The following is a 24,110-nucleotide window of genomic DNA, read 5'->3' as shown; positions in this document are numbered from 1 at the left end:
ATGTAAGGAAATAGAATTCTGTGGTCTATTTCTTGTTAGTAAAATTAATGAATCAGAGAAGCAGCTGATGCAGTTTTCTGTTTTATCATTTAGGTGCTCAAAATTCAAACTTCCCTTTGTCCTCCTTTAAAGAAACTAGATTTACAGGATTACAAAGCTTGGAAAATTGTATGATGGCTTATTATCTCCCTCTTGGGGCAAGGATTCTCTGTCTTTTTCGTTTTAGTATTCTCCAAGACCTAACACAAGCCCTTGCTACTTCATCAATTATTGAGCATATATTTAAGTGCCTCCAAAATGCTCCGGAGTGTGTTGGGTGCTGGGGACTGAAGGGTAAAGACTAGTAAGGAAGATAGGTAATTCTGGAAGGCGGAACATAATGAGTGAGAAGAGCTGAGCCAGCGGAGGAAGTTGGGTGGGGGTGGATCTGTCTGACCAGCTTCCTAAAGGAAGTGATGTTTAAGGGGAAACCTGACTGATGAATAGGAGTTTCCCCAAGTTTTCTTTGTCTTTTCAGATTACTGGAAAAGCTAGTGGGGTTTGTGGCTGGGAACGTACTATTTAATATGTCATCTGTTACAATGGTCAATGTGAAAAAATGTTTCTGCTCTTACTAATTGCTGTTCAGATAGCACCTTTGCTGCTGATCACATGCTATTTTGCCTGAGCTGCTGGGCCTTGCTGTGCAGTGTTCTCATGCTTCCCTAAACTTGAACACTTAAGAGGACCTTGGTCAGCCCTGCTTTGTGGGTACTTTGTCTCTACTTTTAGAATCAATCTGTTAATGCATTCTCCTCTTTCCCACCTCAGCGCAATGGCTAAATGTAATTCTTTTAAAAGAATTAAAACTGAAAGTTACTCTGACTCCATTGCTGAGATGCAGGATCCTCTGTCATTTGAAGTACCTTCTGGGCTGAGTCTCAGAGATGTTGAAGGGTGAAAGAAAGATACGTGAAACCTGGAGGTAGGAATGCTGTGCATCTTGTAAAGTAAATACAAGCAGAAATGCCAACCATGGAGAGAGAAACCAGCTTCCCTCTTGTGACTTTCCTGCTATGAAATTTTGTATGATTCCATGTATACCATAATGCAAGCAAGGGTGTGTGTGCGGGCGTGGGGGGGCAGCTTTCTTTGCATTGATGTGCCCGTGCACACAGAGACATGAACACAGCCCTTTAAAACTGCTTGCTCAACTTCTCACAGCAATTTCCTTTACTTAGGATGGCCTGTGGTCCCTGAGGGAAGGCTCGGCATCTGAATTTGGCAGGGAATCCCATTCCCATGGAAGTCAGGGCTGCCCTCACAGCCCCAAGGAAGAACCTGGCAGGGTTCTCACATTTGCTTGTGGCTGCCCTGGAGAATATGTACACTCAAGGCTGACTGAGGAGAGGTCTCCATTTCCCAAATCATGCAGACCCGAAGGCAGTTAGAAACCTCTTGCCTCTGAGTGTGATGAAAGTGAAATCTACGTGCATTTTCACCAGACATGGCTCCACCCTCAGGCTGCTTTACAAAAATGACTATTGGCAGCATTGTACATAGCAAAACTGTCCAAGTGGGGCCTGACCTTTGGGCCTTGGAATCCATGTTGAATTCATATCTATGTAGATTTGACCCCCATTGTAAGCATTCAGAGAAATGTGAAAAATTTTATGACAGCAAAATTGAATCCTCCCATCCTCCCAGCTTAAAATAAAAAAAAAAATGAATGAAACATAAAAAAGAAAAAACAAATGGAGACTTTTGTGGGAATGGCTGACTTAATCTGCATTTGCCAACAGAAATGGGCAAATTATCAGAGATTTAAAATTGCCTTATAAAGTGCCATTACATAGAAGAGTTGATCAGAAATGCATTTTTGGCCCAATTTTCCTTTCACTTCTCCCTGGGGATCTCTCTTTCTTATGCTTTACTCCATTTATCTGACTGTTTGCCTTTCCTTTTGGCTTAGGTATGTAGGCAAATTCAACTTCTTCATATATGTGGAGTAAAGCCTTATTTTAGAAATTATCTTTACTTTAAGACTATGTTGCCTCTTCAGAAGCAAACAGGTTTGTGGATCGCCTTCACATAGGCAAAACACAGCGTCATCTACTGAGTCCTGCCTCTCAGGGCTACTGTGGAGTCCTGAGTATAGCCTAGGGGACCACTGGGCCAGGTGGCCTTGGTGGCCTTTATTACCAACTCATTTCTTTCTTCACAGATTATTGAGTAGGAACTGATGACTCAACTTCCCTAATTTTTATAAATGAAATAAACAGAATTCAGGTCCCAACATTGGTATGAACAGGCAGTAACAGACAGAAACGGGGTACAAATGTCCATTCAGTAAAGACCACTGGAAATGAAAAGCTCTATGCTCCTTCACTAGCCTCATTCTGGCTAATCTCCTTTTGCCCGTTCCTTTGGTCTGGAGCCTTGCTTTCTCTTCCAGGAAGGTGAAGCTGAAAATGCTAGTCTCTATATTTAGAATCTGGAGTCAGAATGAGGAAGATGCTCCTTTTCTGGGGTTTTCATAGCAAAGTGCTCATCTGGGACATATATTTGTCTCTTGCCGTGTAATTCTCTATTCCACTAATTAGATTGTATTCCTGATTCTCCCACTGTGCCTGGCTCAATCAATGTACACTGAACAAGTCTTTTTTTTTTTTTTTTAATGTTCCTATGGAAAAAAAAAAGCACAAGGTGTGCCAAACAACCAAATTACAAATGAACTGCTGGAACCCAACATTTTCAAAAGCAGAGACTGTTCAGAAAGCAAGTAACTGCTTCTAATGTCTAATTGTATGAAAGCATTTCTGCCTCTGAGAGCAATTAATACTTGAGCAGCAACCAGGATGCTGCCAGAGGACAGTGCTATGAGTATGCACAGAGAGCTGTCCCCTTGTTTTGTCCAAGCAGCTTCCCTTGTGTAAAGAGAGGCGGGGCTGAAGTGTCAAGACCAGTAGGCGAGGCTTCAACTGTGCCCTCAGGAATGAAACACACCCAGTGGTACTAATTAGCTTGCACATTAGAACTACCATCAACTTATCCACTAACAACAACAACAACCAGACCAATAATACTGTCTTCCTTCCTTCATTTTAAATCCTTTCCTATGTTTCTTCCGCTTATATTTACTCTTCTGCTTTATTTCTGTGAAGCATTCCAGTTCATATTTGAAGGAACGGGAGCTTGGAGTAACATGCTGCTGATAGAGTACTCGGCCAGAACTATGCACCATTTCTTCTACTCTGTTAATTCCCCACCAATAACACTGGATGTCCCTTAGGCAGGAGCTAAATGTGATAAATGTCAGCAAATGAACTGACTGGCATAAAAACCAAAAGCCACCAGGGAGAAGGGCAAAACCACTAGCATATTTTCAGTTATAACCAGATCAGATTGTAACTGCTCACTGCCTGGGAAATAGGGGGGTTAAAGAACTGAAACCTCCTTTGAAATAACTGTTCCAGAAGTTCATGGAAAAATATGATAATAAAACTCAATGTATGAGGACTACAAAAACAGATGTTGCATTAACCAAAATTAAGTTTTACACATACACACACATTGCAAAAAAGGAAAAGTGAGCCATAGAATAATAATCATTTGATACCGGGTTAAAGATTGAGCAAACTCCTTGAGGGCAAGGATTATAGGATTATGCATGCATGCTTTCACACACAAGGGTTTGAATTCCAGTTCTACTATCTGCTAGCTGTGTGACCTTAAACAAATTTCCAAACCACACTGTTCTCAACTTCCTCATTTGTAAAGAGGAGACAATTATTCCTATTTCTTAGGAATGTGATGGAGAAAGCACTGGATCTATAGTAGGTGCTCAATGAGGGTTCCTGTCTCATCCATTCTTTGTTTACTCTGTGACACCAACCAAACTATTAGCACTCTTTTTATGTTAAAAAGATAATTTTTAATGCTTATTTTTCCTTATCACCTCAAATGAGTTTATATACATGTGTATGTGTATATATGTGTCTGTGTGTGTGTGTATATGTATATATACATGTATATATATATATTCTCCTACCCCTTCCCCCCAGTGCCAGGAGCTGAACACTGGCTTTGGGCATTCTAGGCAAATGCTCTACCACTTCGCCCCCTGAAGGTTTTTTGTTGTTGTTGTTGTTGTTTTTTTTTAGAGAGAGAAAGAATTTTTTTAAATATTTATTTTCTAGTTTTTGGTGGACACATCTTTATTTTATTTTATGTGGTGCTGAGGATTGAACTCAGCGCCCCGAGCAGGCCAGGTGAGCACACTACCGCTTAAGTCTCATCCCCAGCCCCCTCTGAAGGTTTTAACACTTTGCGTTCCGCACACCCTTTCAGGAAGCCACCAGCAAAACTAGTCCACCCAAATGAGAGTGTAAATAAACAGAGAAATAAAAGACAATAAAAAAATAAGGACTCCCTTATAGAATAGGAGTGAGGAGGTTCAGAGAATGAAGTCAGAGAATGAAGAATGGGGAATCCTGAGGAGATGACTCCTGGAAGAGAAATGGAACAGAGATGGCCTAGAGGAATCAGAGTGAAGCATGTATTGAGGGATGTTTTGCAAAGCTGTTAGATGGTAAGAGAAAACTTAGCAGGCAAGTCAAAGAAACTTCACATGTGAAAAAAAAAATTAAACACTGAACTCCTGGATAGGAGTTATAATTACAGTAGACAGCCTATCTCAGCAGTAAATATTATTTATCTTTTCATCAATTCTTAGAGCACTGATATGGACTGAAGTGAATTTTTAAATCTAACTAGATATATTGATGAAAAGGGAGAAGGAGAAAGTTGGAAAGAGAACTAAAATCTTCATGTACTATAATAAGATGTATTAGATCTTGCCTAAAATTAATAAATCAAGAGATCACAGGTATGATAGGCATTTAGAAATACAATGGTAAAAACCATTAAGAACCAACTTATAATGAAGAAAGTAAATTCTACCAGAGACTAAGAAGAGTAAGGGAAGAGGGGTCAGGGAATTGCTTCCACATATAGCATCATCTTTTAAAATTATGTGCATGTGTTACTTTGATAAAAATAAAAATCCAAATTAAAAAAGAGATTAATTGCATTTTGAATCATAAATGTATTTTGATTTTACATTTTTAAATGGTAACAAATAAAGTAGACCAGGCCTGAGGACTAGTAGTAAAATACTTAGCAACAAGTTGGGGTCCAGACTTCATGTGTGTCTAATTCTGGTGCTGCTCCCACACAATAAAGCTCATATATTACAATTCTTATAACAGCTTGCTACATATAGGCAGTGCTCAAATATTTTCAAGCAATAAGTAATATGCTAATTGCTGAATTTTTTCATGATGATTTTGAATGACTTTGGCCTGGAGAGAGAGCTGTATGGGGAGGGGGTGTATAATTAGAGCACATCGAGAGGTTTTAGAAAGTCCTCCCTAAAATCTGATTCTGAGGTAGGCATTCATCAGGTCTAATTCGTCTCACACAATGCATGGGTTCATCAGAAATTCATTCCAGACAGCTGATATTTCAGCTAGGCAATGTAACAGGCATTTTAATTATGCATTGTTATGAGGTCAATAAATCCTGTTCCTGGGTAGGTGGGAGGTGCCACAGGAAAATCAGAAAAGGTAAACTAGGGGTAGGAAAGTAGTGCTTGGCTAAAGCCAAGTGTGAAAAACACTGAAGTGGTCTTTAGAAAACACTGTATTTGTAACTACATTATCTCAGCTTTCCAGATAAAAGACTACTTAGAATTAAAGTCTAAGATTTTGACCTCAGACTTTATAATCCGGCTTACTAACAGAAACATCAAAGTAAATGATGCCAGTGTCTTTGCAAAATTTCCAATGGAAGATGGAGTCCCTTATGTGACCTAATTCTTCCAATGATAAATGTACCATTGAATTCATTTCCAGGAAAATGTTTGCCTCTCATAGATGAACCTGCATGCTTACTTCTGTATTTAACAAAACAAAACATCTATATCCCCACAGGACTTCTTTTTGCCTTAGTTGCCTAGAAACACAAGAGTTAGAGGTAGGGTGTTTTGAAAATACCCATTGCAGGTGTCTGCTGGCATTTAGTTTGTATTGTTTCATTGGAAAGTTGTTACTTTGCAAGGAGAAGCAAGCTAACATTTGGGAATTGCCTATAAAGTGCTGACCTTGTATTTGTTGAATGCCTCATAGGGTTATTTCACGGAAAAATTTCAACAATTCTGTAAAATAGGTGTTATCATTTTCACTTTACAGATAACACAGTTGGTCTCAGGGAATTTAAATAACTTAGTCAAAGTCATATGATTGTTAAGATGCTCACAACATTTTGGAAGTAATGTGTAAATTCTCAAATGCACCCATTTTATATTTAGACTGATATCAGAAATTATTTAAACTCATTTAATTTACTTTGATTTTGAGACCATGTAGGAAAACGCACACACACCACAACTTCTTTCATTTGCCTTCCCTCTTCTCCTCATTTGTCCATTTGTTGATATTTTTTTCTGTCAGATAATCTTGTTAGTCCATGGAGGATGAAAAGAAAAAATGAATTACTAAAGACCCTGGTCTCAAGGAGCTTGAAGTCCAGTATAGAGGTTAAGGTATGGACTTAACTTTCTACCATGTAAGGTATAAAATAGTGGATACAATAATAAATAGAGAATGTTTTATGAATTAAGAAAGAGGCATAAGAAATCCCCTGGTCCAACTCTTTAGGAGTTCATAATTTGGTTAGACCAGAGACCTTAAAAAAATCATAATAACATATGATAAGACCTGAACTAAATGAAATCTCTGCACTATGCTGTGGACACTAAGGAAGGAAAAAAATGCTGCCTGCTTCAAAGCTTGAGGAGAGGTGGCTGCAGAACCTATGGGCACTCAGGCACTCAAAGAAGGGATAGAGGCGGTAAATGTCCAGAGGCTCCAAGACCCACACAGCACTGACCTAGATGGTGGAAAAGATGGAATCCAGCAGTGCTTGGCCAAAAGGAGAGGTGATACTTCGGAGTTGGACCCCAAGGAATGGCTGAATCTTGGGTAAGTTGCAATTCTAGGAAGGAGGCCTGGCAAAAGCATCAGAGATAGCAGTAACCCCAGCTGCTGGCTTTAGCCCCAAGGAGAATGCAGCAAGGCAGAGGTGCTTCAGCACACTGTCCCAACATTATTGGGAAGATAAAAGGTAACTGAAGAGAAGGAGGTTGAAGGAAGGATTACAATAGTCAGAGCATGTGTGTGTCGGGAGCAGAGATGGAAAAGAAGTGGAACATGGATGGTCATGCAGTATACCAGAAACTGCCCCTGGGAGAAGAGACAGAACTTATGTTGATCACTGAGGTTCTAAGCCTTATGTTGATCACTGAGGTTCTGAGCCTAATTCAAAGAAGTAGAGAGTTGATGGAAAGTTGCTTTTGAAGGATGTTGGGGATTTGACATGTTTGAAGATAGAAAGGAAGAGTGTAGATAAAAAGAGATAAGAATTGATGGAAACAATCTTCTGGGAACAATGTTGGCCAGAGAAGCAAGATGTAAGAATGGGCTAATCCTCAAAGATTCTATGAGGTTCCTCCCATGGCCCAAAGAAACTGCACTTCAAAATCTCTAAATGTTCTTGAGAATATATATATATATATATATATATATATATATATATATATATATATTATATAATGATCTATATGATATATTTTATATATATTTAAAGGTCCTCTTGTCTCTGGCCTGAGCCCCTTAAGAGGGGCTCTATAAATCTCTATACTGCAACTAGAACAACTTTTCTAGAGAGAAAATCTGATTCAATAGTATTCAGTATGTATGAATTCAGCAACTACCTTGTGTTAGATACAAGTTATTCCTCTGTCAAAAAAACAACAGGTATTTTTTTTCTACAACTTTCCATTGCCTTCAGGATAATGGAAAATAATTACTTAAAATATCCCTGATAAAACTCCTGGTTGTCCCTTATCCATATGATTCCTCAGGTTATAGATCAGTTCAACCTCCATTAAAAATGCCTCTTCAGAATTCCCACCCACAGGTTAAGCCAAGGGGGCATCTGAGATGGAAGTGTCTTGCTTCCAGCTCTGACAATAGGAACTGGAAGAACTAGGACTGCAGATCCTTGGGCAAGTGGTGCTTTAAAGGCAGACATGGTGGAATTGGTGTGAAGGGAGGTGGAAGTGCCAGCTCCTGTTTTCCTTCTGAGGAAGAGGAAGAAGGAGTATTGTTTTGATGTTCTCAAACCCCTGGAACAGGGACAAGAATCAAGGGCCAGTGGTATAAGTCTGACAAATATGTTTTGGGTCCCTAGAACATAGTAGAGGGCTAGTGATTGGAATATAATGGTGATCAAGACAGACACATCCCCCTCTTCAAGTAGCCTGCATCTAGTTGGGGAAAATACACTCAGGAATGAAATTATGTGAGAAATGACACATACTTCAAGAGAGGAAGGAGAGGGAGCTCCCAGAGCCAATAAGTTGGGAGCTAACCCATATCTGAAGGTCAGGGAAACCTTTTAGAGGAAATAACTGCAGTCTTAGCTAAGATACATTAAGACTAGGTTAGCCAGAAAAAGTAGAGCAGAAGAGTGTTCTAGGCCGAAGGAACAGTACATGTGGAGACAGGGGTGGGGCATGTGGAAGAGAGCATTGTAGCTTTCAAGAATTAGAGGACATTTATTACGGAGGGAACTGAGAGCAGAGTGTGTATGAGTTTGGGGGAAAGCTGTGTGGATGAGTGGGAGTCAGAAAAGGAGAAAGTTGGGAATGAAATACATAAATCGTATGTTTGGCAACAGCTAGATCATATAGAGCTTTATAAACTACATAAGGAGTTAGAATTTATCCTGGGAAAATGAAGACCATTTAAAGGTTTAAGCAGCTGACATGATCAAATTCCTGTTTAGGAATGCTCACTCTGGTCGCACATTGGCAGGACCTGAAGGAGGAAAACCAATTAGCAAGCACCTGAGCAAGAAGGGACAATGGTCAGAAGCTTTCTGGATGTGTTCTGCCCACGGGCATGCCCATTCAGCATTCATGAATCTGTGCCAGAGGCTTGTGGGACATGAGATGAGCCGGCCAGCTCATTAGTCTCATGAGTCTCCTCAACATGGATCCTCTTCCAGGAAATGTGTCTTCATCCTTATTGTCAATAACAGCTCCAGCAGTTCTGTGTCCCTGCCCTGCCCCTTTCCAGGCTTGCCATGGAACAGACCTCAAGTTCAGAGAAAAGAGGCTACTTCAAAATCAGTCTGTAGAAACAACAGTGAAAGAAGAGGGGGGGTGGCACCAAGAAGAGAACTACTGAAGACCCAGAGACAATAGAGATGTGAGCCAAAGTCCAGAATGTGAGGCACACACACTCCTGTGCTTACCTCACACAGACCTGTATACCTGTGGACTTCCAAGAAGCACCGACCTGTAATTCCAGTTACTCTGGAGCCTGAGACAGGAGGATCCTAACTAAGTCTGAGGTGAGCCTAGGCAACAGCAAGACCCTCTCTCAAAATAAAGTTTTAAAAAAGGGATGGGAATGTAACTCAGTAAAAGAACACCTGCCTTGGGCTGGAGTTGTGGCTCAGTAGTACAGCACTTGCCTAGCATGTGTGAGGCACTGGGTTTGATCCTAATGAAAAGAACGAAAGGAAGGAAGGAAGGAAGGAAGGAAGGAAGGAAGGAAGGAAGGAAGGAAGGAAGGAAGGAAGGAAGGAAGGAAGGAAGGAAGGAAGGAGAAAGAAAAAGGTATTGTGTCCCTCTTCAACTAAAAACAGAACAAAACAATGACAACAAAAAACAAACAAATAAAAAACACCTGCCTTGTCTTGCCTAACATTACTCAATGCCCAGGGTTCGATCCCTAATACCATAAAAAAGAAGAAAGGAAAAAAGTAAATAAACAAAATAAAGGAGAGCCAAGACAATTCCCTGTTTGTGAAGTTCCTTTTCTAAAGGTGGAGTTGAACTTAAGCTCCTGTGAAACACAAACTGTGGGAAACGTTTGTGATTCAGGGAGGAGGAATTAGAAGAAGAAAGAAAGATAAACTCAGCCACCCTCTTCTTTCATCCTGGGAGACCTTAAACATTTGATTTTGCAGGATGCACAGGAAAGCAGTCTTGGCTTCCCTCTATTCTGCTCAATTCAATTTATTGCTTGGAGAATAGGGCATCGTTTTATTGCTCAGATTCATTGCATCAAATGCAAATATTCAGCCAGGGTTCTCTAATTAGTATCCAGAGAGCTGCCCCCACGTGTGTGTGTGTGTGTGTGTGTGTGTGTGTGTGTGTGTAAGTTGGATCTTCCCTGCTTAAACCACAATGTAGAAGAGTAAGATGATTCACTCACATTACATCTGTCGATGCTAGCAGTCTAAACATTTGTACATTCTTTTGTTTCAGACCTAAAACTCCTTAAAGTAAACACCTTCTGAATCTCAAGGCTTTGCGCCTGACTTTAACCATTAATGTGCAAATTTACCGATTAGTGCACTGACTAAACTGCTTTTTCCTTCCTTCCATTTCGCCAAAGGAAACCACTTCCCTCTTCTACCAAACCAATAAGAACTGCCTGGAAAAGGCAAAACTAATTAGAATGGGTGCAAAGGGGATTATTTGAGTCACCTACATTAATGCACATTACAGTTAAATATCTGTCAGATTTTCCATTAACCCTCTTTCATTTCCAGCTCCAGGATCAAATCCATTTCTTAACCCTATACCCTGTCTTTCCCTAGTTGGAAACTTGGTATTCAACAGGCTAAATTACACACTAATGCTTTAAATGCATAGCTCTTATTGATGGATGTGACACACAAAGACCTTGGAATGAGAATAGAAGCCATTTCCCTGACTGTGGAGTTGAACTCTATGTATTAGGATCCTAAGGCTAACATGTTCTTCCTGTTATTGTGTTTATTTCTTTATTGAAGGATACAGGAGTTGTTACTTTAATTAATTAACTTCATTGTGCTTTGAGCTAGAATGCCAAAATAAAATAAGAGGGAAAAGTAGAATACCTAGCAAATAGAGTTCTACTCTGTAAAAGGTTAAAACAGCATGTTTACAAATTGAACTTGTTGACTTAGGGAAAATGCCTCTGTGATTTTTGCTATTCTATATTGGGTTGTTAAGGATCAGGACAGTATAGAGTACACATACAATGGGAATCTAAGCAGGACAGATACCTCCTTCAGGAGGAAAGCTCATTAAGGTAAAGTACCGTGTCTTCTCAATTTTTTAGATTAAGTGGGTACAAATGGGGTCATTTAATGTTGATTCTCCAGTTTCCAACACATTGTAGGAGCTTAATACACTTTCATCATATGAATGAATGATTGCAAGAATTAGGGATTTACCCTACTGAGGAAATGAAAGTGACTTTGAATGAGTTCTTAAATCCTAATGCTTGATGTTAAAAAAGATAATAAACAATATTTTATCATTAAAAAATCTAATAAAACTCCAGAATATTTTGCTTTAAAAACTAAATTTTATGCCCTCTTCCTTGATTGTTTTTTATTTTTTAATTTTCATCTAAGATAAGAGGTATAAAAAGCCCACCAGTAAATTAGTCTAGCAACAGAATATTGCTATATTAGCCTGCAATATGATAAAAATAGCTCAATTTAGAAATGCTGATTATTTAATTTTTTTAAAACTTTAAAATTTTTATGCTTCCCGTTGCTTCACCAAAACTTCTTCTTTGTTCTCAGTTGTAGCATCAGTACCCAAAATGTGCCTGTCACAGAGCAGGCGTTCAAAAAAAATTTTTTTTTTTGAATGAATGAATGTGTTTAAAGCTACTGCCAGAGTTAAAAGCAAGGAAGACCTCAATTTAGCCTGGAATCTTTAGTTCATTGCTCCTAGTAATGCAGACCAGGAAGCTTAGAGATCAGATAAACAAATTCAGTGAATTTGACTGAAAATCTCTTTCCACAGCAGAATTCATTTAAATGGTACCACAAATACTGTTTTTGCCTAGGAATGTAGAGAATAGTAGAATTTCAACCCCCCCCCATCTCTCTCTCTCTCTCTCACACACACACACACACACACACAGCACAATCCAAACCTCTTCTACCAATTTTCTTAACTTAGGCAGCATAGTATGTAGACAGCCCTAGATTTTAAAATCAGGCCAATTATTAACTGTAACTCTGAATGAGTAATTTGACCTTTCTGGGCTTCATGTCTTTGCCTGTAAAGATGAGAATATCTATCATTTGGGTTATTTGTACCCAGCACAGAGTGGGTGCTAATGTTAAAACAAAACAACAAAAACCCTCCTGCTGATTTTTCCAATAAACATTTTTTAGCACCAATGATATGAATCTGTGTATCTGGAAACTCACTGCATCCTGTGTCCATCAGTGTCATGGAGTATTAAAACCAAATTTTTTTTTCCCTTGTAAACTTAGAAGACAAATGATGAAATATCCTGGCCTGACACATCCCACAATGTGCTTGTTGTCAACCTTTTCCACTCTTGCCAAGACCCAGCCAAGGTGAGTCATGATAGAGGTCACCAAATGGTCAGGAGTCACTTGCAGGGACCCTTGGATCTCTCTTGGGTCTCTATCCCAACTTCACTCTAGATTTCATGTTATTTACTTTTGCCTTTGAACAGAAGTTTGCCACCATCCTTTGGCCTCATTCTTGGGTCTTGAATATCCTGTTTTCTAGCCTCTGTAGGACTTTGGCTTGGTTTTGTCTCGCTCCTTCCCTGCTCCTGACTTCCTCTAACCTTGTTCAGGCCTCTAAAGCAGAACCCTGGCACTAGCTTAAGTGAATGACCTTCAGCCAAACTCTAGCTCCAGCAATGGCCTGGCTTGGATGTTACATTATTGCAAAGCACTGAATTCCAGATTTTCCTATTCAAATGGGAATTTTAGTAATACAAGGTTTCTGCCTTCTGTCTCTGGCACTTTCATCAGACAATAATAAAGATTTAGAAGTACTGTCAGTATATGTGAGCTAAAGTGATTCCTTCCACCACCACTCAGGCATGTTTGAAAACAATTTCCTGAGTGTTCATCTTTAATAGCAGATATGCAGTATTACTTTAAAGAAGAGGGAGAAGAGGACATTAGGACACTTGCTGAATTTATCCCAAGGTTGAATCAAGTAAAGAAGAATCAGCTTGGCTGGGTAGAGAGGCTGGGGTGAGGTTCATAACATATGATTGGGGAGCTTGGCTTTAAACTAAGGAGAAAATGTACAAATTCATGTTTCAGTCATAACAAACCATCCATTCACTGGCTGCCTTCCTTCCCAGAAGTTTCAGACATGGAAGGATTCTAAAATGAATACAGAATCTGCTTGAGTTGCATAGATCTAATGTTAGAAAAGATTCACACTTTTAAGTGACTAATTATATAGCTGTGGAAAATATCACTTTTTTGTCAAGAGGTAAGGACTTGAATTGAACCCTCATGAGCCCTGATCAACCAACAACTCTCACACTTCATCAAGTGTTCAGTGACATGAAGAAAATCAGCAATGCATATATTATATCACTGTGTTGTCCTTTCTCATGACCCTCAAATTGGGAAGAGAAGAAAACTATAACCAGGAGGTATCTCTATTGGCTAAGCCTCAAAATATCAGCAAGACAAGAGTCCACTGAAAATGTTTTGTAAAACACCAATGCCATGTGTTCTCCCAGTAAAGCCATGGAGCAATAAGGTTACATCCAACAATTTGATCACGGTGCACTCACACCTCAGGCATTGTTCATATCAAGGAGACAAAGGTGGGTACACAGGTAAGGAAGATGGGTCTGGGGACTCCCCCAAATGCTCTCAGCCTGTGCCTGGATCTGCCTGAGTTTAGAGTTCTAAAAGAAAGACCCCCTTTGTGTCATCTACTGAGTCAACTGCAAGCAATTGATCAACAAATTCAACCTAACATTTGGTAGCAGAGAATCAAGATTTCTACCATTTCCAAGACTACAGGGCTCTAGTTAGCAAATCCCATAGTAAATATTCTCATGTTTGATGAAAAATGAGTATGACAAGCAGAAAAAAAAATCACTTGACTAGTATTTTCATGTAAGATGCTTTGGTTGACAAATGTAATAGTTATCTAATTCCCAATCCTTTCTTCCTATGACTTTGGTCATGAGTCACAGAGATTTAGCTGTTCTGGCGAAAGAATACACGTCCTTATTGTTTAGTATAGATGGCAATGTTAAAACTATTCTAAGTTAAGAACAGTTGGCAATATGCTGGATGAGACAATAAGAATCAGAAAAACCGTAGAAATATGTACACAAAAATTGCTTCTCAAAACTATCATCTTGAGGGGCTGGGATGTGGCTCAAGCGGTAGCGCGCTCGCCTGGCATGCATGCGGCCCGGGTTCGATCTTCAGCACCACATACAAACAAAACTATCATCTTGAGAAACAATTCATTTATTTTCTTTATTGCCTTCAGACAAAGTTCACACACCACCCTTGAAACACAGCCTTGAGGTATCATAGTTATTCCTCGGTTTTGACCCAAAGCAACATTACCCAGTTTTGACTGTTTTCAAAAATCACTCTGATGGGATGAATATTATTGTGTTGGCAATAATCTATCAAATGTGCTGCAGTCCTCTAGATCCCTAGAGAAAATTCTGTAGCTATACCAAACAACAGCACCATTAATAGCATGTGCACAGCCTTCAGCTGGACGCCTTCAAAAGCTCTGGTCTATTTTCTTAAACTCAGATGCAGGACTACCTCTGGGTCACACACAGAATCACTGGGCTGGAAGGGAAAATGTGGTTCTACACAGCTGGAATAAAACATTAAATGCGTAGCTAGTGCCTGCTTATATAGAAGAGGCCTTTAGCTTGAAATACTACTGTTTCTACCAATTTCTAAGGGCCTTCCTGAAGAGAAGAAAAATTTCTTGGCATAATGTGCACTGGAAAAGGTGAAACGTGATTTTGGGCCCTGGAAGATGTTTGCAGATTTGGTCCTCATCACTCACTGCTGTGCTTGTGTCTAGGAAGCCTGAATGCAGACTAAGAGGTCAGAAGTATGTGTGCAGTTGCTGATATCAACACTATGCTCCAAAACAGGACAAAGGATATTGGAGGTAGCAAGGAGGCTCCCAAAAAATATCTGATGGGACACGAATGATGTGTATTTCCTGTTCTAAATTGTGAATTTTGGTTAGTTCCATAATATTTATCCTCAGGAAAGTCCACGATCACACACATTTTTATGAATTTCTTTCTTTAACCTCTTTGAAGTTTAAAGACATAAGGTTTTTTTCATCCCCCAAAGTCTTAATCTTCTATGGAGATTATATTAATAGGGCTCAATATAAGGAGAAACCCTTTTTGTTTTTGAGAATCCTCACAGTTGTCTACAGAGTTCATTCATTTCTCAACAAATCCTACCTCTGAGTGTTATATCCTAGTGGCTGAAAGTGTAGGCTTTAAAGTAGACCATCAGGATCCTGGCTCTGCTATTTAATTTCTGTGTAACCTTGGGAAAATTACTGAAGCTCTCTGCACCTCAAGTCTCCTATCAATAAGGTAGAGATAATGGTACTTTCCTCATATGGGTGAGATAAAATACTGCCAGTAAGAGCAACAAAAGTCAACCCAGATATTGAGTAGGTACTCAATAAATGCTAACTCATTACTATCTTATTTATAATTTCCATTTGTATGGTCAGAAGTCTGGATCAAGGAGTGCAAATTGCTACATACTTACACTGCTGCACAGGGAAAGAATTACAGATAGTAATATACTGTAATATATATTACTGTGTATATAGAATTTCTTCTCCCATTACTTTAATCTAGTGTCTTTCCTATGTAAAAATAGTCCTTGTTTAAAAACAATATTTTGATATTTATGGATCTCTACGTGATAATCACAGTAATAATCAGTTTATTACAGACTCTGGGCTAAGAATTATGTCATTTCATTCTCAACAGAACCCCAGCAGATACCATTACCACTCTTATTTACAGGTGAGGAAGCAGTCCAAACAGGTTCTGAGAGGCTTGAAGTTGCATACAGCTAGGCAGGTCAGAGTAAGATCTGACCCTGTGTTCATCCAAATCAAATACCTTCTTACAGCACTAAAAAGCAGTTTCACAGTTTGTTTTTAAATAATTCTAAAATTTCTTTTGTTTGTTTGTTTGTTTGTTTGTTTAGGTTTCTTAACTCTCTAAGAGCCGAAAGTCTTACTTGGCACATGGCTTTTGAATCCTCCTTGAATCTAGTTTTCTCTTGACCCATATGTAGGGCAAAGGTCAGTTTGGACACAGCCTGTGGAGTTCATGGTATTCTTTTCTGGGCAGCTGCAATGAAACTACTCTCAGAATGCTATTGGCCTTAGGCTCAGCTCCATCGTACCACCCCAACATATTGCTTTGTAATGTGCTATGTTGGAGCATGGACAGATAATGTAGACTTGTCAAATAATATGTCAAAGCAATGTTCAAACTTTCTTCCTTCCAGGAAGAGTTTCTTCCTTGGGGATCAGGGCTTACTTGCCTGTATGTGCTCTGAAGGCACAGGGCTCTCTCTTTATGCTGTTCCTATCAGGACAGAGTAAATCTCTATTTTATGTAAATCAAAGGACATGAGGCAATCACAGTTAATACTTAACTCAGGCACTACTTTCTCCAGAAGCCTCCCTTGATTTCCTCTTGCTAGGGAAGATACCCAACTTCTGTTCTCTTATCATTACTCTTACCCATCTAGTATTAAAATGATAGTTTTAAAGCTTGTCACTCTCTTCTGACTGTGTTTGTAGACAGGGATCATGTCTCATTTGGTGCTGGTAATCAGCACATATGCACCAAATACACTCATGGCAGGATCTATTATGAAGGTTGGGCATTAAGATATTACAGTCAGTTGGTGGAGGTATAGTCCAGTCATTGAATACTCATAATATCACTTCTGGCATTGTTCTAATACTCAGCATGAATCACAACATCTTACACATGTAGGCACTTGGGAAGTGGACATTGACTCAATGACTGATTAACTGGTTGGATGAATGAACATCAAGCATATCAGAATCTGACTGGCAACTGGATATGTCATGAAAGGCATGAGATTTGTAGCAACACTTTTTGTTTTATTTAATAATGAACAATTCCTAATAATCAAGAACCTTTGATCATTATACATCTCAATAACAATGTTCCACAAGGAAATATTAGCCCTTGCCCTTAGACACCCTATGAGAAATAGGCTCATGAAGTCTTCATGTGAACCCATCAAAACCACCACTGCTTTTGGTCTTGATAATGCCCCAACATAAGCATATTGACCAAGCTAAATGGTCTCTGGAACTCTATGTTTGGAGTGGTAGAGCCCTTACCTGTCTGTGTTGTTGGGAGACTTGATAGCCCAGTCCTGTGATGGACTGATTCTGAATTTTCTGAAGCAGGATCTTTTGCTGAAGTGGTAAGGGTGACCTCATCAAAGGCTGGCTTGATAAGGGTTGGGTGGGCTGTGATGGTGGCTGCTGCTGCTGCTGCTGCTGCTGTTGCTGCTGCTGCTGTTGCTGCTGCTGCTGCTGTTGCTGCTGCTGCTGCTGCTGTTGCTGCTGTTGCTGCTGTTGCTGCTGAGCTGAAATAGAGCTCTGCTGCTGCTGCTGCTGCTGCTGCTGTTGCTGCTGCTGCTGCTGCTGAGCTGTCATTGAGCTCTGCTGCTGTTGCTGCTGCTGCTGCTGCTGCTGCTGGGTATAGTGTAGGAGAGAAGGCTTGTTCTGAGAAGGCAAAACAGAAGGCATCTGCTGGTTTGCTTGATCTGAATTAAAATGGAACAGAGGCTTGGTGTTGCCATGACGGGGCTCCAGGGCTGAGTGGGGGTTGTTAATAAAACTTCGGCTGAGCACATCCAGATGCCCACCCTGGGTTGAGGGGCTGGCCTTGTAAATGTAGTTAGCCATTACTTTTGACTGGTTGCTACTGCCAGCTACCCCGGACATAGGGGAGCCCTGTGGGCTAAATGGCTGCTGACCAAAAGAAGGGCTGGGAATTTTCTCTTGCCCAAATGGACCTGGGGATGGTCCAGCAGAAGAGGGCAAGGCTGACCAGTTGGTAGGCTGGTGCTGCTGCTGCTGCTGCTGCTGTTGCTGCTGTTGCTGCTGTTGCTGCTGCATCCGGGCATGCTGTTGACGATTGGCCGCAATTTGTTTGAGTTGCTGAGCATGGGATACTTCCTGCCAGCTTGGCAGGGCCCGATTTGCTCCTGACACTGTCTGAGGCTGAGCCTGGCTCTGAGGGACTGTAGGAATTGGGGATGAAGTGGAGAGGGCAGAATTGGCCATTGAGAATGCAGGGCCAGCTGATGGGGGCCTTAACTGAGGAGAGCTGGAGGGGCCTTGAGTCAGGCCAGGTGAGTATTCACTTTTGATCACCATCTTCTCCATGGGCAAGGAGGGTCGGGGCGTGCTCCTCTGGCTCTGCTGACCCAAGTCAATGTTAAATGGGTCGTCCTGCTTTATGGTGGCATTGATCATGTTCTCCAATTCAAGGTCACTCATGGGAGGCACAGATATGTTGGTCAGTTCATTGAAAAGTTCCTGCAGCTCAGGATCCATCAGTTGCTCTCCAGGGTCATCTCCATACCTATTACTAAAAAGATTCTCCTGCGGCATTTGACCATCCATGTGCTTACTGCAAGACAAAGTCTCTCCTGGCTCTTTCTTCACTTCTTTTAAGCCCATGTTAAACAAAGCATTGCCAGGAGAATGTATGTGGGATGGCAGTATGCTAATCTTTCTTGGGGGTGCCTGACTCATAGGCAAGGCCCCTGGCATAATTTGATTTTGTCCATTATTTACTTGGAGGCCACCTTGTCCAGTAGAGAGATTCTCCCCAACACGGATTCTTTTGATATCAAGGAAAGAGTTGTCAACAAAGCCATTGGGCCTCTTGCTGTTGGCAGGAGACAGGTTAACTACCTGTTTTCTTTTCAAGGAACCCTGAAGCTGAAAAACAGAAGGGGAATGAAAAAGAAAAAATTGAGATATTAATTCAGTTATACTTTAAATCAAGATCAACTAATATTTAAACCTTTTTTTTCATTTACACACAGAATGCGATTTTTTAACAAAAGCACAATTGAAGCACAGTCTGGAATATAATAAAATTCACAGTAGCACAAAGAGAACAAAATAAATGTTTCTGAAGGAGCATGTCAGTTAGGCCAGAGATCACAGTGGCCCCCATGATTGGTTGGTACACAGGCCAAGGGATGAAGAATCCTTCAAATACACAAGGAGTTACTCACAGTATCTAAGGTTAGTCACTAAAGCCGGTTGTTTTCTGGAACAGGCCAAAATAGTCCTTCTGCATGCATACACAAGCTACAGGTGATCAGCATGCACACATTTTTGCCCAAGTTGGGAAAACACAAACAGGTCTAAAGCTGACAAAATTTCTAGTTCCCCCCCACCACCACAGTTTCAATCCTGCCATCACTAGTATCCTCTAAGTAGGTAATTAGAATAGTTCTCAGGTCCAAGTAGATATTCTATCTGTTGTGCATCTAATTTTCTTCCTATAATCCCACCACTTTGCATTCAGGCATATGACAAAACATATTGTTCACAGTTGTCCCTCTGCTCCATGCTGGCCATTCCCAGATTGTAATCATTTTACCTGAGATTGAGAATGTCTCCATGCTTGCTGCCCCTGGCCCCTTCATGCTAGAAGGGGCAACATTGTGTGGATACACAGAGCCATGAGATTACCATTTATTCAGTGAGACACTCTAGGTATACATTTTTTCAGGAACTCCTTTCTTCTGTTGATTGTCTCTAAATCTTGTAACTAAAACCAAGGTGTTGAGAAGAAGTGCCACACAGTTGTCAGGAGTTCAGATTCTGGGATCAGACTAATCCAAACTCACACTCCAATTCTTTCTCTGAACATCATGTAACCTTGGCAACTTATTTACCTGAGCCTCAATTTCCTCATCTGGAAAAGGGGGCAAGCACTTAAGTTATAATGAGGTAATGCATATAAAATTTAACACAGTGCTTGCTGTAGTAACGAATCAATAAACGGTAGTTTATAGAAAAAGCATGGCTTGTTATATTCTGAAAGGGAGCATGTCTCCAAAATGGCAACATGTTTAAGTAGTTCATGAACTCAGTGATTAGATTTTCTTTATGAAACTTGAAAGTTATTGAGAAAGATTTAAGGACCATACACTTACACTGATAAATTTCTTAGAAGGATAAAACATTCATCACTGGGTCGCTGGTCCTTGTTGATTTGTCTCTAAAATGAGAATCTATCATTCAATGTGTGGCTTTCTCAGTGCTGCTGACCCACTTTAATTATTTCATGTTTGCTCAGGATAACCATAAAATACCTGAGGTATAATGCTTCCCAGATGGAAAATTCTACCACGTCTTTCCTTCTCACTTATAGCCACACCCTCACCCTCCTGAAAATTTGTAGGTAGCCTAATCAAGAAGGAAAAATTAACTGAGAATACATTCTATGCCAAGTATTTTAAATATGATTATTTTGTTTTCATTAATCTGTACAACTATCCCATTATATAGGTAATATAATCCTTGTTTTATAGATAAGGAAACCAAGGCTTAGAGAGTAACTTGTCCAGGGTCACATAGCTAGTAAGCAGTAGATCTGGACTTCAATTCAATGTCTGTGTAGTTCTAAAGCCTGGGTCATACCCACTCTAATATGGTAGAATTAGCTTGTTTAGGCCCACAGTGTCTACCTAGCATGAAGGGACCAGGGGCAGTGAGTATAGCCACATCTTAGACCACAGGTAAAATGATGAGAAATCTGGAAAAGGTCAGGATGCAGCCCAGAGCCTAATATGAAGGATGTGTCTCTGTGATCTAGTTAAGCAACACCAGTTCCAGTTATTCCTTACCCCATGCCTGAACTGTCTGCTCACAGGAGGTGTGTAGTTACGGTGTGTGTGCAATTATAATGTGTGTGCAATGCTGGTATGACAGGTTTTGACTTTTACAATTGTTGATTAGTAACCACAGAGAGAACTCTGACCCTGCTGGCCCAGTAAATCCTTCCCATGAGAATTCTAGATTTGGAGAAAGTGAGACCAGGTTCTCCCTGGATGGATGTGTACTGATATACAAAACTTCTGAGCTATTATGATGTCAACCAAAGCCATAGAGGAAGTAAGTCTGTAGAAAGAAGAATGAAGAAGAAAGGAAAGACACATGGAGGGCCTGATTCCAATCCCAGGTTAGATCTGCAATGAATTTCCCTGTTTGTTTGAGCTAACTTTAGCTTGAGCTGACTTTAGCTTCTGTTACTTTCAACCAAGAGCTCTAACCAAATTCCCTGAGACTTCATGTTCAGTGATGAACAAATTTGCAGCAAGGAACAAAGACACACACACCATGGTGAAAAGCTTCCTGCCATTCCCCATCTCTGCTGTCTCTCTGATTTGCTGACTCCTAATTTTGTCTACTTACTGGTGTAGACAACATCATCCTAGAACTATGTCAGCCATCACCACATTCAGCAGAAACTCAAGTTGCCACAGTCTGTCTTCCCCAGATCAGGAAGAGCACAAACCAGAGAGATTCAGTCACGTTTGATTTACTTCAGCATTAGCTGTATTTGAAGGTTCTTTTGCAACTAGTAAAGAACAAACAAAAGAGTACATTCTTTTTCCAGATTTGGGCTGTTGCCGTTGATTTATTTTTCCACTCTTTTGGAAAAAAAAAAAACCTGTTCTGCCAGATTCTCCCAGTGCTCAGGCCCCTCCCAGGCAGTTCAGCGCACACTCTGGGAAACAGTGCCAACTCTCTCATTAGGCCACCAGGAATGTGGAGGCAGCAAGAGAATTAGCAATAGCTGTAGTGGAAGTGACAATAGTAATAACAGTTAGGGCATGTGCACTAGGCTTCTAGGTAAGCTCTTTGTATAAATAATGCCATTTAATTCTGACAGTATAAAGGAGATACTTTGGTTCTATGATTCTGCACAACAGCTGTAAAGGTGGATACTATTTGTACCCTTGCCCCCATTTTGCAGATGAGAAAAACTGAATTGTAAAGATTGAATAACTTTTCTATGTCATACACATAGTAAGCAATGAAAGCAGGAATCAGACTTCACTTCTCCAGGCCACAGTTCTTTCCTTTATATACAACATTATCCCTGAAATTTGTTTCCTGCCCAAGCCCAGAAAATAATGAGTACTGTGGTGAAGTTTGTTCTTTATGAGTGGGGATGGCAGGTCACACCAAGCATAGCTGGGGGAATGGCTTAAGAAAAAGTGATATGTGGCTCCATGAGGATAGAAGAGATCCCATTAAAACTCCAATGGCAAGAAGGCAGGGCAGGGGAGGGGAGGGGACACTTATAATCTGTCGGTGGGAATGTGCATTAGTCCAGCCACTGTAGAAATCAGCATGGAGGTTCCTCAAAAGATTAGGGACAGGGTGGGGNAGTTTGAGGCCAGCCTCAGCAACTTAGTGAGGCCCTGAGTAACTCTGCAAGACCTGTCTCAAAATGAAAAAAATAAGAAGGGCTGGGGTTGTGGCTCAGTGGTAGAGTGCTTGCTCGCTCACCTTGCAGAGATAAGGCACTGGGTTCGATCCTCAGCACCACATAAAAACAAATAAATAAAATAAAGATAAAAAAAAAGACTAGGGATGGAACCACCACATGATCCAGTAATGCCACTCTTTGATATTTACCCAAAGAACTAAAATCTGTATACTATAGTAATACATGCATATTCATGTTTATAGAAGCACAATTCACAAAAGCCAAACTATGGAGCCAGTCTAGGTGTATCTTTCGACCAATGAATGGGGGGAAAAAAATGTGGGATGTATACACAATGGAGTTCTATTCAGCCATAAAGAAGAACAGAATTATGTCATTTGCAGGGACATGGATGAAACTAGAGAGTGTCATGTAAAGTGAAATAATCCAGACTCAGAAAGTTAAGGGCCAAGTGTTTTCTCTCATATGTGGAAGCTAAAGAGAAAAAAGAAAGAAGGGGTATCATGAACGTAGAAGGAAGACCAGCAAGGTAGAGGTAGGGGTGAAGGGGGAGGAATGAGGGGAGAGAAAGGACAGATCCTGGGGAATGAAATTGAGGGAATTATGTTCAGTGCATGTGTGAATGCCACTATTCTGAGTAATTTAGGCATCATTAAAAAATATTCCATTAAGCATAATAATTTACCAAGAGAATTTTGGTGATAGGCTGTGCCAGAGATAAGCTGTGTCCTGCCTTTTCAAAGCTTCTAATTATGTCACCAAAGCCCACTGAATGCACAGATATAGTAGGCACCAAACTACTGGTCCAATACAATATAAATGATTTTCAAATTTCACTGTTTGCTTTAAAGTATTTCCCTCATCAGACAAAATTTTTCCCTCAGATACATGGTTTTGAATTACAATATAGAGCTCTTAAAGATCCTTGTCAAAATGGAAACACTCTAGAAGCGGGAGAGGAGAAACTATCATTAATACCTCGGTAAGAAATATTTGTCAGAAAATTCAAGGTTGACTTGTCAGAACAAGAATAAGAGACCTTGGGGAAGAAGACCCAACTAGAGGGATACTGGCAACTAAGACATGGGTTCCAATGGAGAAGGAGACGGGCAGGATTAGAGGAGCTGGAAGCTCCACAGTGTAGACTTTTTGGATGGCTGGGGCCCAGGGAAGGAGGGGAGATTAAGTTTGAGGAAACTGTAGGGGCAGTGTATGTTCTGAGGGTCAGAGAGCAGCAACTTCCAGAAAGCAGTTAATCACATTGGAAAGCAGTTGATCACATTGGAGAAAGCATCTCCAGTACAGATCTCTTGCCAAGGGTCAACTTACAACCAATTTTGATACTGTGGCAAAGACATAGCTCCTAGGGCCCCAGTTGAATCTGGAGTCTACAAAAATGTATTCGTTTATTCAAAACAGAAGAAAAAAGTGAGTGATTAAGTTCAATAAATATTCTCACATCTAATGTAATTTATTTATCTTCATGCCAATCTAGTTGTAAAATACAATTTTTAATATTTTTTCTCAGAAATGCTTAATCTGCATAGGCATTCTGCAGTGCAGCCTGTCATTTATTCTCACAGCTCCCCCAAGCACGTGTTCTCGTCCCCATTTGATAGGCAAAGACACTGA

The 24,110-nt window shown here is 40.3% G+C and overlaps 1 protein-coding gene across 1 annotated transcript in view; it reads right to left on the bottom strand.

Moving 5' to 3' along the window:
• Positions 1–24,110, bottom strand: part of Maml2 (mastermind like transcriptional coactivator 2) — a 326,229-nt gene that overhangs the window by 84,257 nt on the left and 217,862 nt on the right. Inside the window, exon 2 of the mRNA XM_048795774.1 lies at positions 17,324–18,940. Coding sequence (XP_048651731.1) covers positions 17,324–18,940 — 1,617 coding nt within the window. The remainder of the gene's footprint in view (positions 1–17,323; positions 18,941–24,110) is intronic.

This window comes from Marmota marmota, unplaced genomic scaffold (assembly GCF_001458135.2).
Source record: "Marmota marmota marmota unplaced genomic scaffold, marMar, whole genome shotgun sequence".
Taxonomy (NCBI): Eukaryota; Metazoa; Chordata; class Mammalia; order Rodentia; family Sciuridae; genus Marmota; species Marmota marmota.
Note: the sequence above shows the minus strand (reverse complement) of the source record. Positions and strands in the feature narration are given on the sequence as shown.